A 14,642-nucleotide genomic window follows, 5' to 3' on the forward strand; every position below is an offset into this window, starting at 1 on the left:
TCAGTCCCTTTACAGTGATCAACAGATGGTCAGACCAAATAGAAAGGCAAACCATCCAGGAAATTTAGGGGAATCAGGAGGAAGGATGGAACTGAGTCTCAGCATGTGGACGGCAGTGTGGTCCTTTTTGAAATTAGCTGTTTTCCAGAACATGAAAGGATGGAGTGGAATGGAGGAGTTCTTCATGATCTCTGTTTTCCAGAAGCAGAGGGCTCAGGTTTAAAAAACATGGAAGGAAAAGATGAGAAGAGGAGGATAGAGTCATGAGCCTAAGGGCCCACTCGCATGGGCACTGCTGAACTTCCCAGGCAACTGTGGCCATGCTTGTCTGTATCTGAAAGCTGTACTTGGACTGGTAACCATGCTCCCCAGGAGAGGGAAATTGCTTTCTGCACCTCCGCTCTGCTTATCTCCAGCAGCCTGCCTCCGTTAACTCCTCATGTTTCTGAAGAGCATTTTATATTGCTTATTGTTTTGGTAACTAGTTGCAAAGATTATGTCTGCTAATGTCGTCTAATTGCATTTTTTTCTTCTGTTCACAGGCTGTTGAAAAGGCAAAACCTAAGAATAATCCTGTGAAGTAAGTTATTTTTTTTTATTAGTTGGAAATGTTGATTTGAATGGACTCCAAGCATGTGAATAAAGGTCATAAAAGAGACCTTGATTTTGAGTTCATCTCTATTCATGACAATTTAAAAACAAAAACCAAAACAAGCAAGGAAAAAAAAAAAACTTCAATGAGCAGGGACCAGCTTTTCAATTTTTCCTGTGGTCCTGATGAGGAAGTGCTCCAAGTTATGCCTGGTTTACATAAATTAATATGTGCCATCCATGAATAGCTGCCAAATACTATTATACTCATATTCAATGCATAGTACTTCAAGCCTTTGGGTTTTGCACATGCTAAAAAGATTACATTTTTAATTGCAAACCTTGGACCTATGACAGAGACGTAAGTGACTGAAAATGTGCCAAGTGATTTCCAGCCACGTGGGGAGCTTTGGCACCTCGGCATCAAGGCCTCGGCACTCTGTTAATGAAAAGCTCATAAAAATATATTTAACTGAAGGTTTTTCTAGCTAACAGAGAGCTATTTCCAAGGCATTTTATGAGACACTCTTAAATTATAAACAAGCCGCACAGCAGTCTTTTAAATATAGTACATCCTGTCTCCTCCAGAAGGGAGACTTTCCAATTAAAGATGTCTGTCTTGTCATTTGGCTTCATGACATCTGATTACCATGTTATGATGCATACCAGTCCACCAGCATGTGGGCTAGGGAAGACCTGCTCTATTTGCTGGGTTGCTACAGGTCGAGTAACATTACATCTCTAGGAACTACAATGTGTTAATTTATGTCAGCCAACTTCCACTATAGTAGATACCAAATGCAAAAATGGAAATGCATTGATTTTTTTTTAATTTGTAGCTTTTAATATAAAGTGTGTCTCCTGTGGATGGCATAGAGTTAAATCTTGTTTTTTCTCCCAGTCTGGCAGTCTCTGCCTTTTGGCTAGATTGTTAAATCCATTCACATTTAATGTTACTATTGATAGGGTTGGATATATATAGTGATATAGTTGGGAGAGCATTGGATTTTTAATAGTTTCTGGGAGAATGGATTAGCTAATGCCAATGACAAGAGGGCTGCTTGTGTTTTGTAAAAGTAATTAACTTTTCCAAGTCAACAAGGTTGTGTTTAGTACACCATTAAATGTAAGTTCCGATTAATTTTTCCAAAAGGTTTTCTTTTGTACTTTGTGTTTAAATTTTGTTTTCTGAGGCCTCAGAATATTCCTTATCAGCCTTTTGTAGCCTCCGGAAGGCTATCTGTGGTCTGGAGATGTATTTTGCTGTAGTTGTCTATGGGAGCATTTTTAGTAGCCCAATTATTGTCTGGTTGTTTGGTAGGGGGTGAAATCGTCTCTGCAGCCTGATTTCTTTTCTGTCTATGCCTGGAAGGCTTCTCTACTTCGAGTCTGTGGTAGGCAAGCTTCATGGATTAGAAGATGGTGCTAATGAGGCCAAGGCCAGAACTTGAGTCCCTCAGTGGGCCATTAATGATCTTCTTTCCCACAGTCCAACTGTACCCCTTCCTCCAGTCCACCCACAGGCAGATGCATACCCTAGGTCACAAAGGATGGGGCAGGGACTGGAGGAGTGTAAATCTGGCCCTCAGTGGGACAAACATCTCCAAGTTCAAGCCTGCCCAATAGGAAGTGAATCCCAAGCTCCATCTTTGCATGCACAAGACAGCCCATTGGCAACATACAGGGCTGCCTTTAATCATACTCTAATGGCCTGGAAGTAGGACCAGTTTTCTGTCTATTCCTTGTGAGAATTCTACCCTACAGATAATTACATTTTTTATGAGTTCTGGTTAAATCACAGTACAGACTCTATCTAATATCTAGCACTTTAAGGAATGTTGTAAAGAGAAATCAGGAAAAGTAGAAGAGCCAAAGGATTACTAATAGAACCTAAAACAATATTTTATTTTTAAATATATTTGAAAATCTGTCTAGTAATAAGCCTAAATCACAACCAACTTGTAGGTGTTTAGAATTGTCTTCTAATTAAGATACCACTCTCAGTGTGAGTTTGAGTGTCTTGTTGTGTTTGGTACCTAATATCTGCTACCTAATTCAGTTGCCTAGCCACAACCATCTGAGGACTCAAAAAGAGAGGCTTCTTCAAGACCTCAGCTCAGGGACAAGAATCTCAGCTCAGAGAATGGTTCAATTACACTGCCTGATGGCAGAGCAGAAACAAGTTTTTTTAAAGTTTTGTGTATGGCAGTCCTCTTTCCGTTTCTAATATGTCTTAGTCAGACATAATGCACTGCAACCCTAAGTAGGATTAGGGTTTATATGCGTTTTTTGAATTAATAGACAAGTAAACAAATTGAGTGCGTCCTAGAAAGCAATCCTTCCAGGAACCCAGCCTGGAGGCTTAATAAGACCCTAGTGTGGCATCAGGACTGAAGGGCTCTTGTGTTGTAACTGAGCAAGGTGTCCGTCTCTTCTGACTCATGTTGTTTAGTTGCTAAATCGTGTCTGACTCTGTGACCCCATGGACTGCAGCATGCCAGACTTCCCTGCCCTTCAACATCTCCCTGAGTTTCCTCAAGCTCATGTCCATTGTGTAGATGATGCCATCCAACCATCTTATCCTCCATCATCCCCCTTTTCTACTGCCCTCAATCTCTCCCAGCATCAGAGTCTTTTCCAGTGAGTCAGCTCTTCACATCAAGTTGCCAAAGGATTGGAGCTTCAGCTTCACGATCAGTCCTTCCAATGAATATTCAGGGTTGATTTTCTTTAGGATTGACTTATTTGATCTCCTTGCTGTCCAAGGGACTCTCAAGAGTCTTCTGACTCATGCCACATGTAAAATATTACCACATTGCTCTGGATGATACTAACTGCATTGCCTTTGGCCAGTTATTGGCTTGATCTTATATACGAGAATTAACATACAATCGTTTCTGGGGGCAGACATTGGAAAGAATGTTCAGCCTTGTTGGAAAAGTGGAGGTCTAGAGGCGTTTACAACTCAGGATGAACACAGATAGGTACAGATGACCATTTTGAGTGATTGGTGCAGAGTTTGGCAAGTGGTGGGGAAAAAATTCAAGAGAAGACTATTTCATGACATGTAAAAATTACATTAAATTCAAATTTCAGTGTCCATAAAGGAAGTTTTATGGCACACAGCTACACTCATTTGTTCCCAAATCGTCTGTAGCTCCATTTGTGTTACAGTGGCAGAATTGAGACTGTGCAAACCACCAAACCAAAAATATTCTTATCTGGCTCTTTACAGTTTGCTGACCCCTGCTCTGGTTAGTCAGGTAGGCAAAAGTGCACATGTCAGCTTTTCTTTGATGGTGAGTGTTAAACTATGAACCCTTTCTCTTTTTGCCCTCTGAAACACTGAGTGCTCAATGGCTCAGTCATGTCTGACCCATGAACTGCAGCCTACCAGGCTCCTCTGTCCATGGGATTTTCCAGGCAGGAACAGTGGAGTAGGTTGCTATTTCCTTCTCCAAAAACACTGAGTAGGTACTGTATTTACTGAGCTCTCATCTTGTGTTCGGGACTTTCTGGGCCTGATATATCACCTAATTCTCATTCAGAGTACAGAAACTGCTCCAAATTCAAGATCTTTGAAGATCATCATGGATATGAGATCCATTCATGGGACAGTGATGCCTCAGAAACTAGTAAACACATAGCTACAGTATACTGATAGTCTTCCAAGTTGTGTGTAGATGGATATCTTGTAAAAGGTATTTTCTATAATTCTATTACTTCCCAAGATTTAACTAAGGCTGAGTAAGCTTTCAGTCCAAGTGAGGGTAAATGATGCACAATATTATTTAGTTCGCATATTTTCTTCTCTAAAGGTTCATCTCCTCCCTCCCTATTTCTCAACCACTTGTTTAATTTCTTCTTAATAATTTCATGGTTGTAAGCTTCTTTCATCACCATAGGGAGAGGGTACATGTTAATTACACTCCATACAAAGGAGAAATTAAGTATATGCTTAGTGAATATAAGTACATAATGTACCTGGATACACTAATGACTTTACCTTGAAGCATTCAGTATTACCTCTGAGGATAAGAATCAAAATTGTGCATTCTTAAGATCAGTGATCAGGACAAGAGATACTGGTGTACTTATCAGTCAGTTGGAACCATGCCGGTACCAAAGCTTGATTAGTATGTTCAAACTGTGCCTCTTTAATGTGTCAGAGAGACGTTCACTTGTATGTGAATATTCTGCAGCAATTATCTTCAAGCTTCGTTGTGGAAATAAGGCCTGAGAGATGTACAGATTTCTTTTACCATATGTGACTTATCACATACATTTTTTTAAAAAACACATTTCTGTTATTAAGACATATGTGATAGTACACTTCTGCAAATGTGAATTGCTTTTGGCTAAAAGCCATGCACTAATAAGTTGAGTTGAATCTAACCGAGGTTGACATCTGTTACCAAAAGAAAGAGAGAAGGGGGTGGAAGGAGAAGCAGTTATCAAGCGTAAAATTCTTCCTTGCATTTACACATTAACAAAGTTAAACAACGTGATGGTTGTCTTTCACAAATCAGGATCTGAATCCACTCAGCTTAGGAAACTACAGCTTTATTTAGGAACCTATCCATCTTACAGATACGGTGATGTCATTATTGAAAATGACAAATGGCCACGAAGATTTTCCTGACCATGATGTGTGTACATTATTCATTTATTCATCCAATGAATATTTATTGAGGATCTCCAGCATTCTGGGAACTGTGATAGACGCTGAGGGAATTAAAAATAAATCTGACACAGGTCTTACCCTCGAGGAGTTTAGAGTCCACGAGGAGAGATAAAATCAGTTTGTAAAGAACTAAATACAAGATAGAGAGAGGTTTGCTAAGTGGGGGACAGATACTTTATCTTGCATGGGAAGCCCTCAAGACAGAAGTGCTTCCAGTTATCACTATTGGAGAAGCTGGGGGAGGGGAGCAGAGGAAGAGACATCAGCACCAGGACTTCAGAGAGTGCTGGCTTGAGAAACTGGTGCTGAGGTGGCAGACAGTAAAGGGACCGGCTGGGAACTGAGGCTCCAAAGAAATGATGGCTTAGAGCCCTCAGAGCTTATCCAGATAAAAGAATGAGCTTGGTAGAATTGGATAGCATTGAAGACCTCTACCTTTTTACTGCAACTCATCATTAGTCCACTAGTTAGTTATTAAGCATAAACGAACCACCCTTGGACCTGGGGTCTAGTCCTGAACTTAACACTAGCTCGTACTATGAGATTGGATATGTCCCTTCCTTGCTACAGACCTCAGCGACATTATTTATATGGTTCTTCCACCTCTTGAACATTAGCCAAAGCTTGAAATTGTGTTTTATGGTGGTGTTTATTTGAGGAAATACTTGATGTTAGTTTCATAGAGATGCATACAAGCACATGCATTATAAACATTATAATACAATACATGTGCTTATACACACACATGCACATATACACATAATACTTTTTCTGTTAATTTCTGCCTTATGCATTCATGAAATGAGGGACAAACCACATTGTTTAAGTTTTAAAGGAATATGTTAGATTAATATAACTTCAAGGATGTTGGGTTGAGCCTCTTAGATGGGCCCTATGAACAAAGGTGGTTTTGTGATTGGAGTCCATATCTCTTTGGTCATCTTGGACACACACACATCACAGATATGCAGAGCATCCCCCTCTCTGGATGGTAAAGCCTTGGATTCTGTACTGTGTTCTGCTGAGTCAGGTGGGATTATTTTCCTTAGGAACAAAGGGCTCCAGCACCACGGGGCTTTGGCAGACATTGCACCATCCCCTTCCTGGAGTGCCTTGTGAATACTGCAAGCGCAGAGAGGTCCTGAGTTGGCCAGCTTATCTTTGCCTTACCCAAGTTTTCCCAAATGTGTTGGAGCAGAGGGCACTTTTATCCAGCACCATGTTTCATGGGACACAGAATCAGATGCTCTTGTCCATGTGAAATAAAAGGACCACGTGGAGGCCTGGCCTCTGTAGGTAGTTTGAGAAACCTAGGACTTAAAAATTGGTATCCAGTCTCTAACCTGAGTATTCAAGATGAGCAGATTATTGAAAAAGTCAACCACGGGAGAGAAAGAAATCCCCCAGGTCTGAAATGATAGACTAACTCCTGTGTCTTTTACAAGTGTCATACTCTCAATGAGTTTTATCACTTGTAGGTGTCCTGAGGAGCAGTTCTCAATGATGGTCAGGGACATTGAAAGTTGGGTCCCTCTGAATGAAATCCCTGAAGCCAGCAGTCATCTGTGCTTTCTATGATGTCAACTAAAGTATCAGTCCAGTTCAGTTCAGTCGCTCAGTCGGGTCCAACTTTTTGCAACCCCATGAATCGCACAAGTATAGTTGACCATTTTAAAAGCTCTGGCCATTTTAAAGGTAGTTAAAGGGAAGTGAAAGTGAAAGTCGATCAGTTGTGTCTGACTCTTTGTGACCCCATGAACTGTAGTCCATGGAATTCTCCAGGCTAGAATACTGGAGTGGGTAGCCTTTCCCTTCTCCACGGGATCTTCCCAACCCAGGGATCAAACCCAGGTCTCCCGCATTGCAGGCAGATTCTTTACCAACTGAGCTACAAGGGAAGCCCAAGAATATTGGAATGGGTAACCTATCCCTTCTGTAGCTGATCTTCCTGACCCAGGAATCAAACTGGGGTCTCCTGCATTGCAGGCGAATTCTTTACCAACTGAGCTATCAAGGAAAGATAACAATAAAACCTTTTTCTAAACAGCTCTGTAAAATAAATGGTGCTCTCTATGTCATCCAGATTGCTATAATTGGAGGGAGAAGGCTCTAGCAGTCATCTTGACAGCTAATGAAACTTGAGCAGATTTCTGGACACCCACCTTTTCCTTGGTGGTTGGAATTGCATCACCTAGGCCATCTCAGAGGAGACAGCTGAGACCCAGAGAGCTGAATGCCCAGAACCCTGACATTTCAGCAGTTCCCTCCATATTGAACCCACCACCTTGTTCTCACCACCTGCTGGCACCCACATGGTCACTTTCAATGCCTATAAATCTGTTGCTGACTTTAAAAGTCTTACTATCTAACTTTGGTAACAGTTTGGTTTCTGAGAATATGGCAAGAAATGCTTCAAAAATGAATGACTCAGCACAGTTGCAGGCACTTTAATCGTCATAAGAAAGAGTTTCTGCACAAAGGTTTGCTGCTTTGTCTCATTATCAGCACTCATCTTTCTAAGAGTTTGGTGAGAACCTTTTTTTCTTTAAGTGGTGAATTGATACTAAGAACCATGACAATAACAGAAATAGAAAGCATAGAAATAAAAGCACCCATTTATTGGTGCGGCACAGTGGCCTCAAACTAGCCAGCCAAGATGCAATCAAACCATTTTTAAAGGAAATTCAGCCACATTTTAAGGGACAACATTCCCAAAACATGTTGCCATCCAATAATTCATAAAGTAGCATGTTATTTTCTAACTCTGAGCTTATTAGCATTTGCTGCTTAGACAAGAATGGATGAGTTTGTTTAATTTATGCACAGAAGTCAACTCAGTCTTTGTTTTTAATTTATTTTGACTGTGCTGGGTCTTCATTGCTGCTTGGGCTTTTCTCTAGTTGCAGTGAGCAGGGGCTACTCATTGTGGTGGCTTCTTGTGTTTTGGAGCACGAGCTCTAGGGCACGTGAGCTTTAGTAGTTGCAGCATGAGGGCTCAGTAGTTGCAGCTACCGGGCTCTAGAGCACAGGCTCAATAGTTGTGGTGCATGGGCTTAGTTGCTCTGCTGCATGTGTGACCTTCCCGGATCAGAGATCAAACCCATGTTTTCTGCATTGGCAGGCAGATTCTTTAGCACTCAGCCAGAAGGGAAGCCCCAACTCAGTTTTTGAGATGTAAGAGTTACACCTAGAATTTTAACATTACTATCCTGCGATCTTTCAGAAAACTGTTGAAAACTCAGAAGCTCATGGCTGGTCTGCTCAAGATTCCAACAAATCATGTCATGTGTTCTTTTACAAACATGAATTGTACAACTACTCTGTGTCAGGCTCTATTGATAGTGAAAGGAGTTAAGGAAAGTTTCTGCCAAGAAAGTCGGCACACTCTGGGAGGAAATGGACAATCGTCACCATATAGAATACACAGGCTCTGCAACTGAAGCACGTGCAGCATCCTCAGAGATTGGGATGCAGGAATCCCAGTGAACAGTGGGGGTGAAACCACTCAGAAGAGAACAACACTTGCAAAACGCATCACAACAGAAAAGCACATGCGTGTTTTGAGCAGCATCTGGGAGGTCAAGGCAGTTAAGGAGAGGAGGTGTATATCACAGGAGCAGGAAACACCAAGTTTACCAAAAATATCACACTGCCAAAGACTGAGGCCACACTTTGGGCATGAAGAGGATATTAGCACAGTAGACACAGTTAAGAAAATGCTAAAAGGATTCTTTAGTTCTAGAAAGTTAAAGGTGGGAATTAGTTAGGAATGGATTATAAGGCACCCTTTTAAAAATGTTTGCAGAGAAATAGACATCAAATCTTTCTGATTACATCAGGCTAATCCTTCTATGTAAATCTGAGCTCCTGCAGGGCATCTCTGAGCCTCCAGCTGTTCCCTTGTGTCTTTACCAACCCTGGACTGTTTTTTACATTTAAAAAAAATTTCACATGGTGCCTTTCACATTATTCAAACATATAGACTATAATGAAACTTAGTGTTTTTGATAGGCACGTCACATAACCGTATTATTCTAGCTTCATTTTCTGAATTTTTTCTACAAATATAAAAAGTCTTTCTGAATGTATTTTTATCAATCTACAAGTATAAGCACAGTGGTGAAGTGAAAGTCACTCAGTCGTGTCTGGCTCTTTGCACAGTAGGGCTATTTTTGTTTCTAGAGAAATGACGCATGCCCCCTTGGTAACATACACAGGGCTCCGGACACTAAATCTATCATCCATCTACACAGCACACATTCAAAGTCAGGATCCAGGGGTCATAAGTTATTTAGTTGACTACCAGACTGGGGAGACTGAGAACAGAGGAATGACTTACTTTGGCCATGGAATGAAATAAGAAACACATAGTTTCTACTTTATTAAAGCTTTTGCCTAAACCAACAGCAGTTATGTAGAGTCAATATTAAAAAAAAAAAAAAAGGTAAAATCACTCTTCCACAGGAAAATGTTTCCATTTGTAGAATTTACAGTATGGCAGTAGATAGCATGTCATTATGATCCAGTTTTTACATGCACATACATTTATACACTCTGTACATCCATCTACCATCACGCTCCATGGTAAGTAAATCCGAGACAGAATCATTGCTGGTGATGCTGCAGATCTTTTTTTCAGAGTCCATTCCTCTGTCTTCACCACCCCCTAATATTTTGACTGCTTTCCTCCTTCTCTTAGTCCCGCATTCCCATATGTGGGGTTCAAGTAGTCGGGGAAAGTATTTCAGAAAACTCGTGGCATTTTGCTTATTTTGTTAGCAGCTTCAGGGAGTGAATGGCTCTCTACCTCCATGGCAGTCCTGTGAGTTACTGACAGGGAAGCCCTGAGCAATCAGGGAGCTCCTCCACACCCACTCGTTTCTGCGTTATCAAATCCTACAATGAAAGTGTCCAGGAATCTGCTAATAACAGCATCTCCCTGGAGAAGCACACCCTATTCATCTCTCTGCCACCAGCTAGAAATGTGTATTACTACCCATACTGGCTAAGTGAAAGGTAAACTGCCCTCAAAACAAGATGTGTGGGTTTACTAAGCAAATTAGACCAGCTGGCACTTGCTTTGAAGATCTCTGTAGATTTGTATATACTCTCTCTAAACACATACATTCATTCATATATAATTTAAGCCCCACCTACTTCTGAAGATGAATTTGATGTGATTGAAACAAGATTGTAGAGGAGGACATTTAAAAGATACAGGAAGAATCTACTACTTCCTAGTACAGAAACATCTGTGTTCATATGTGATGCAACTAGAAAATGATACATGTTTTTAAATCCACCCAAATGAGGTCTGTCCTGCAATCACAGAGCTAAGCACTGCTGGGCCCATCTGCAGTGACATCATGGTGGCACAGAGACAGTGGGAAGATCCTCTTGGGGAGTTCCACCATGAACATGAGGCTCTTCTGCTGGTCCTTAGTGATGGGTGGCAGACCTTTGAATTGGGGTTGAAGTTTTGAAAACTAGTCCAGGACAATGATTTAGAGTCATGGGTGTTGAAAATGTGGTTAATCAAGACAATGAGGGCTTCCCAGGTGGCTTAGTGGTAAAGAATCAACCTGCAATGCAGGAGATTCAGGTTCAATCCCTGGGTCAGGAAGATCCCCTGGAGCAGAAAATGGCAACCCACTCCAGTAGAGGAGCCTGACAGGCTAGAGTCCGTGGGATCACAAAAAGTCAAGCAGGATTGAACGACTAAACAAAAAGAAACTTAGTACCTCAGCAGTCCCTGCATCCAGTGAAAGTGTTACTCACTCAGTCATGTCCAACTCTTTGTGAGCTGGCAAACAGTAGGAACTCAGTATTTGTTGAATCAATGAGTGCAGGTGTCTAAGGATATGATTTTGAAATTTTACTCTCGTGGTTCATGAGTATGAGTTTAGTCTCACAGGAAGCCTGATTTTATACTGCCATTTGGACAATCACTGAATCCTTGTTAGTCCTCATGTGAGTTACTAACTTTTCCTAGAAAGGAAACCAGCTTTCTTTTAAAAGCATCAATATTCCATATAGGGTTAACTCTGAGGCATTTTAACGTTACTTGTCCTGTGTTTACAGAGCTAGAATTTTCCATCTCAGATGAAGTTTCTGGTCTCTACCCACCTTCCTACTCAGGATATAGTCCTGCTTTAGATTTTGAAGGGAAGGCGTGGTGGGGGAAATGCAGGAACTTCTGTGGTGGCTCAAATGGTAAAGAATCTGCCTGCAATACAGGAGATGTGTCTTTGATCCCTGGGTCAGGAAGATCCCTTGGAGAAAGGAATGGCAACCCACTCCAGTATTCTTGCCTGGGGAATTCCATGGGCAGAAGAGTCTGGCAGGTACAGTTCATGGGACTGCAAAGAGTCAAACGTGACTGAATGAAAACAGAGAGGTCATTCAGTTAACAGCTGACAACACGTGATAGTTCTGATTTTTTGAAAGGCCATCTTGATGCTCAGAAACTAGCAGGATGGGACAACCACATGCTTGTCCTTGTCCTTAGTGCTGGGAAATCTGAGAAACTTCTGATCTCCATTCCTCCTCCCTGACACCCTTCACCATCAGAGCATGAAGAAGCCTTTGGTCACTGTTCCCATTGGCTGATAGTCCCAAAGTGAGCATCTCTAAGGGAGCTGGGCTTTAAGCCACAAGGGTTTAGACAATAACTTTGTGGAGCAGTGAAACGAACAAGCCTACTTTCATCTCATATTATTTTCATGAATATGGAAGTAATTAAATTCTTTGGTCACATCTCAGTGGATGGAGTTTAAAAAACAAATTCCTCACTGAATATCGATGTGTCTGAAAGAAACTAAAAAACAAGACCGTGTTTTCAGGAAATAACACTGCTTCAAGGTTCATTTTGCCTCATACAGCATTTCCTAGGATTGAATTGCCTGATCTCCTCCCTCGGGGATTGCTCTTATGCTTGCAAAAATCGAGGCTGATTTTATTGGAAAATCATCGCTGGATGAGGAATGTACTCCAGAGGAAACTTTGCACGGGATGAACTGTTTTCTGGTGCCTGTGGCATGTTATCCAGGCCGCTGCTGTGTGTGTTTCCAATCTTTCATCTTTCTGTTCATTGAGGCAGCACATTCATTAGCAATCCTTCAAGCAGGGTGAAAGGACCAGACAGATTAAGGAAATTTACTTTGAATTGTTTTGGGAACTTATTGACTAACAGGTCAGTAATCAAATTCTAGCTTTTAACATACACATTAAGTATTTGACTCGTTGTGGCAGGGCTCCCCGTAGTTTCTACTTCATCTGCTGATCGTAAAAGCAATTCGGCACAGAGATCTAGGACTCGTTGAAGATCTGGGATGGATGACAGGGCAGAATTGTGGAAGGGGGATGGTGACACTAGCAGTGAAGTTCTCACACTACCTTAGTAGGCATGGCTCATCCATCAATCATTTCCTGCTTGTTGACATTTTTAATTATAAAAAGAATCCAGAGTTATCTTGACAGCACAGTGCAGCGCAACTGAACAGGAAACCCCAATTCAGAAATGTAGCTCAGCTCCCAAACTCCAGCAAGGGCAAACTGAAAACAGTATAGACAGGATACATTGAACCTCCAGGGTGGAGGAGAGGAAGGGGGAAACTGATGGAGAAGCCACACATCAGAAGGCTCTGGTAACCTTGGGGTGACATTGCTTCTGCAGACTGAAGAAAAGGTACTCAGAAGTTTATTTGATTCATGAATATTGGGGAGTTGGTGGGGGGGAGATGGAAAGGATAATAATATGAACAAGAGCAGGAAACAGAACAGAGTGGATGCTCAAAGTATATACTGCATCTTAACCCTTGAACTTCTTAGGCAAAATCTATACTAGAAAGAAGAAAACAGCAACTTGTGTAGCTGTTCAAAGTCTCTCTGCTTAGGGCCACTGATCAGAGTACAAAAAAACTTGATCAGAGATGATGGGCCCAGTCCTCAATACTCAGTTTAAAATAATTCAGACATTAAGTGTAAAAGCCAAAATGACTGGTTGGGACCGTTCTTTTATGAATTTTGTGCCCAGATTATTACTAAGACTTACTTTAACCAAGAGAGGGGACGTAAAACAATTCCCAGGATCCAGCAGTCACAGAAAGCTCTTTTAACTACTGACGTAGGTGACATATGGCTTAATACTTGGGTTTTCAGCAATCAAGAAGCAGCCCTGTGCAATATCTCCAGAGCACAGTCCCCAGTGGGCATAACGGAGATGATTAGATATATTGAGTTCTTTGTGTCATTCAAAGAAAGCAGAATCTCATACACGTCGGTGTTAGCTTCTTCTCACTTCATTTCAATTTTCAATAACCAGTGTCATCACATGTAACAGTTTCTTCATAATGAAACTTCATGTCAAATTGGATTTGTCTTTCAAATGAAAGCACATTTTTGAAGGCTTCTGAAATCTGATCCTTAAAAGAATTTTTACTGCTACAAAAATCTTCAATCTACCTCAAGTTCCCCAAAACAAGAATAAAAGCAGCCAATAAATAATAAAAACAAAATGTCTGTGTTTAAAAAAAGAAACAAAAACTTCTGTATCTGAAGTGCTCTGGTTAATCAAAATAATTCGGTTAATGAAACTACCACATATGGAGAGAATGCTTTTCAAGGAGTTAGAAGAGTGTTGATACCCTGATCCAGAAACAGTGCCACACATAATCTAATCCTTCTTCCATGATTTAGGAAGACCTTGCAAAATTATCACAATGAACAATTCTCTTTGTGCCATTTGCATGGGAATCTTGCTTGCTCAGATTTCTAGATGCTTACTTACTTGTGTGTGTGTGTGTGTGTGTGTGTGTGGTGTGTGTGTGTGTGTGTGTGCATGCTCAGTCACTCAGTCGTGTCCCACTCTTTGCAATCCTATGGACTGTAGCTCACCAGGCTCCTCTGTCCATGGAATTTTCCAGGCAAGAATACTGCATGGGTTGCCATTTTCTGCTCCCGGGGATCTTCCCAACCCAGGGATCAAACCTGTGTCTCCCACATCTCCTACATTGGCTGATTCTTTACCACTGAACCACCTAGGAAGTGCAGCCATGATGGAGAACAGTATGGAGATTCCTTTAAAAAAAAATAAAGGGTTTCCCTGGTGGTCCAGTGGTTAAGAATCTGCCTTACAGTGCCAAAGACACTAGTTCGATTCCTGATTGAGGAAGATCCCGCGTGCCTCAGAGCAACTAAGCCCCTGCTACTGAGTCCATATATTGCAACTACTGAAGCTCTTACACCCTAGACCCTGGGCTCGAAAACAACAGAAACCACCATGGTTAGAAGCTCGAGCATTGCAACTAGAGAAGGCCTGTGCACAGCAAAGAAGACCCAGCACAGACAGAAATAAAAATAGGTAAAT

General features: G+C 41.3%; 1 protein-coding gene across 1 annotated transcript in view; it reads left to right on the forward strand.

The window, feature by feature from the left end:
• The window catches only part of AFF2 (AF4/FMR2 family member 2), a 375,160-nt gene that overhangs the window by 274,933 nt on the left and 85,585 nt on the right, over positions 1-14,642 (forward strand). The window contains exon 10 of the mRNA XM_040265289.1: positions 543-580. Within this exon, the coding sequence (XP_040121223.1) occupies positions 543-580 (38 nt within the window). The remainder of the gene's footprint in view (positions 1-542; positions 581-14,642) is intronic.

This window comes from Oryx dammah, unplaced genomic scaffold (assembly GCF_014754425.2).
Source record: "Oryx dammah isolate SB20612 unplaced genomic scaffold, SCBI_Odam_1.1 HiC_scaffold_23, whole genome shotgun sequence".
NCBI classification, from domain to species: Eukaryota; Metazoa; Chordata; class Mammalia; order Artiodactyla; family Bovidae; genus Oryx; species Oryx dammah.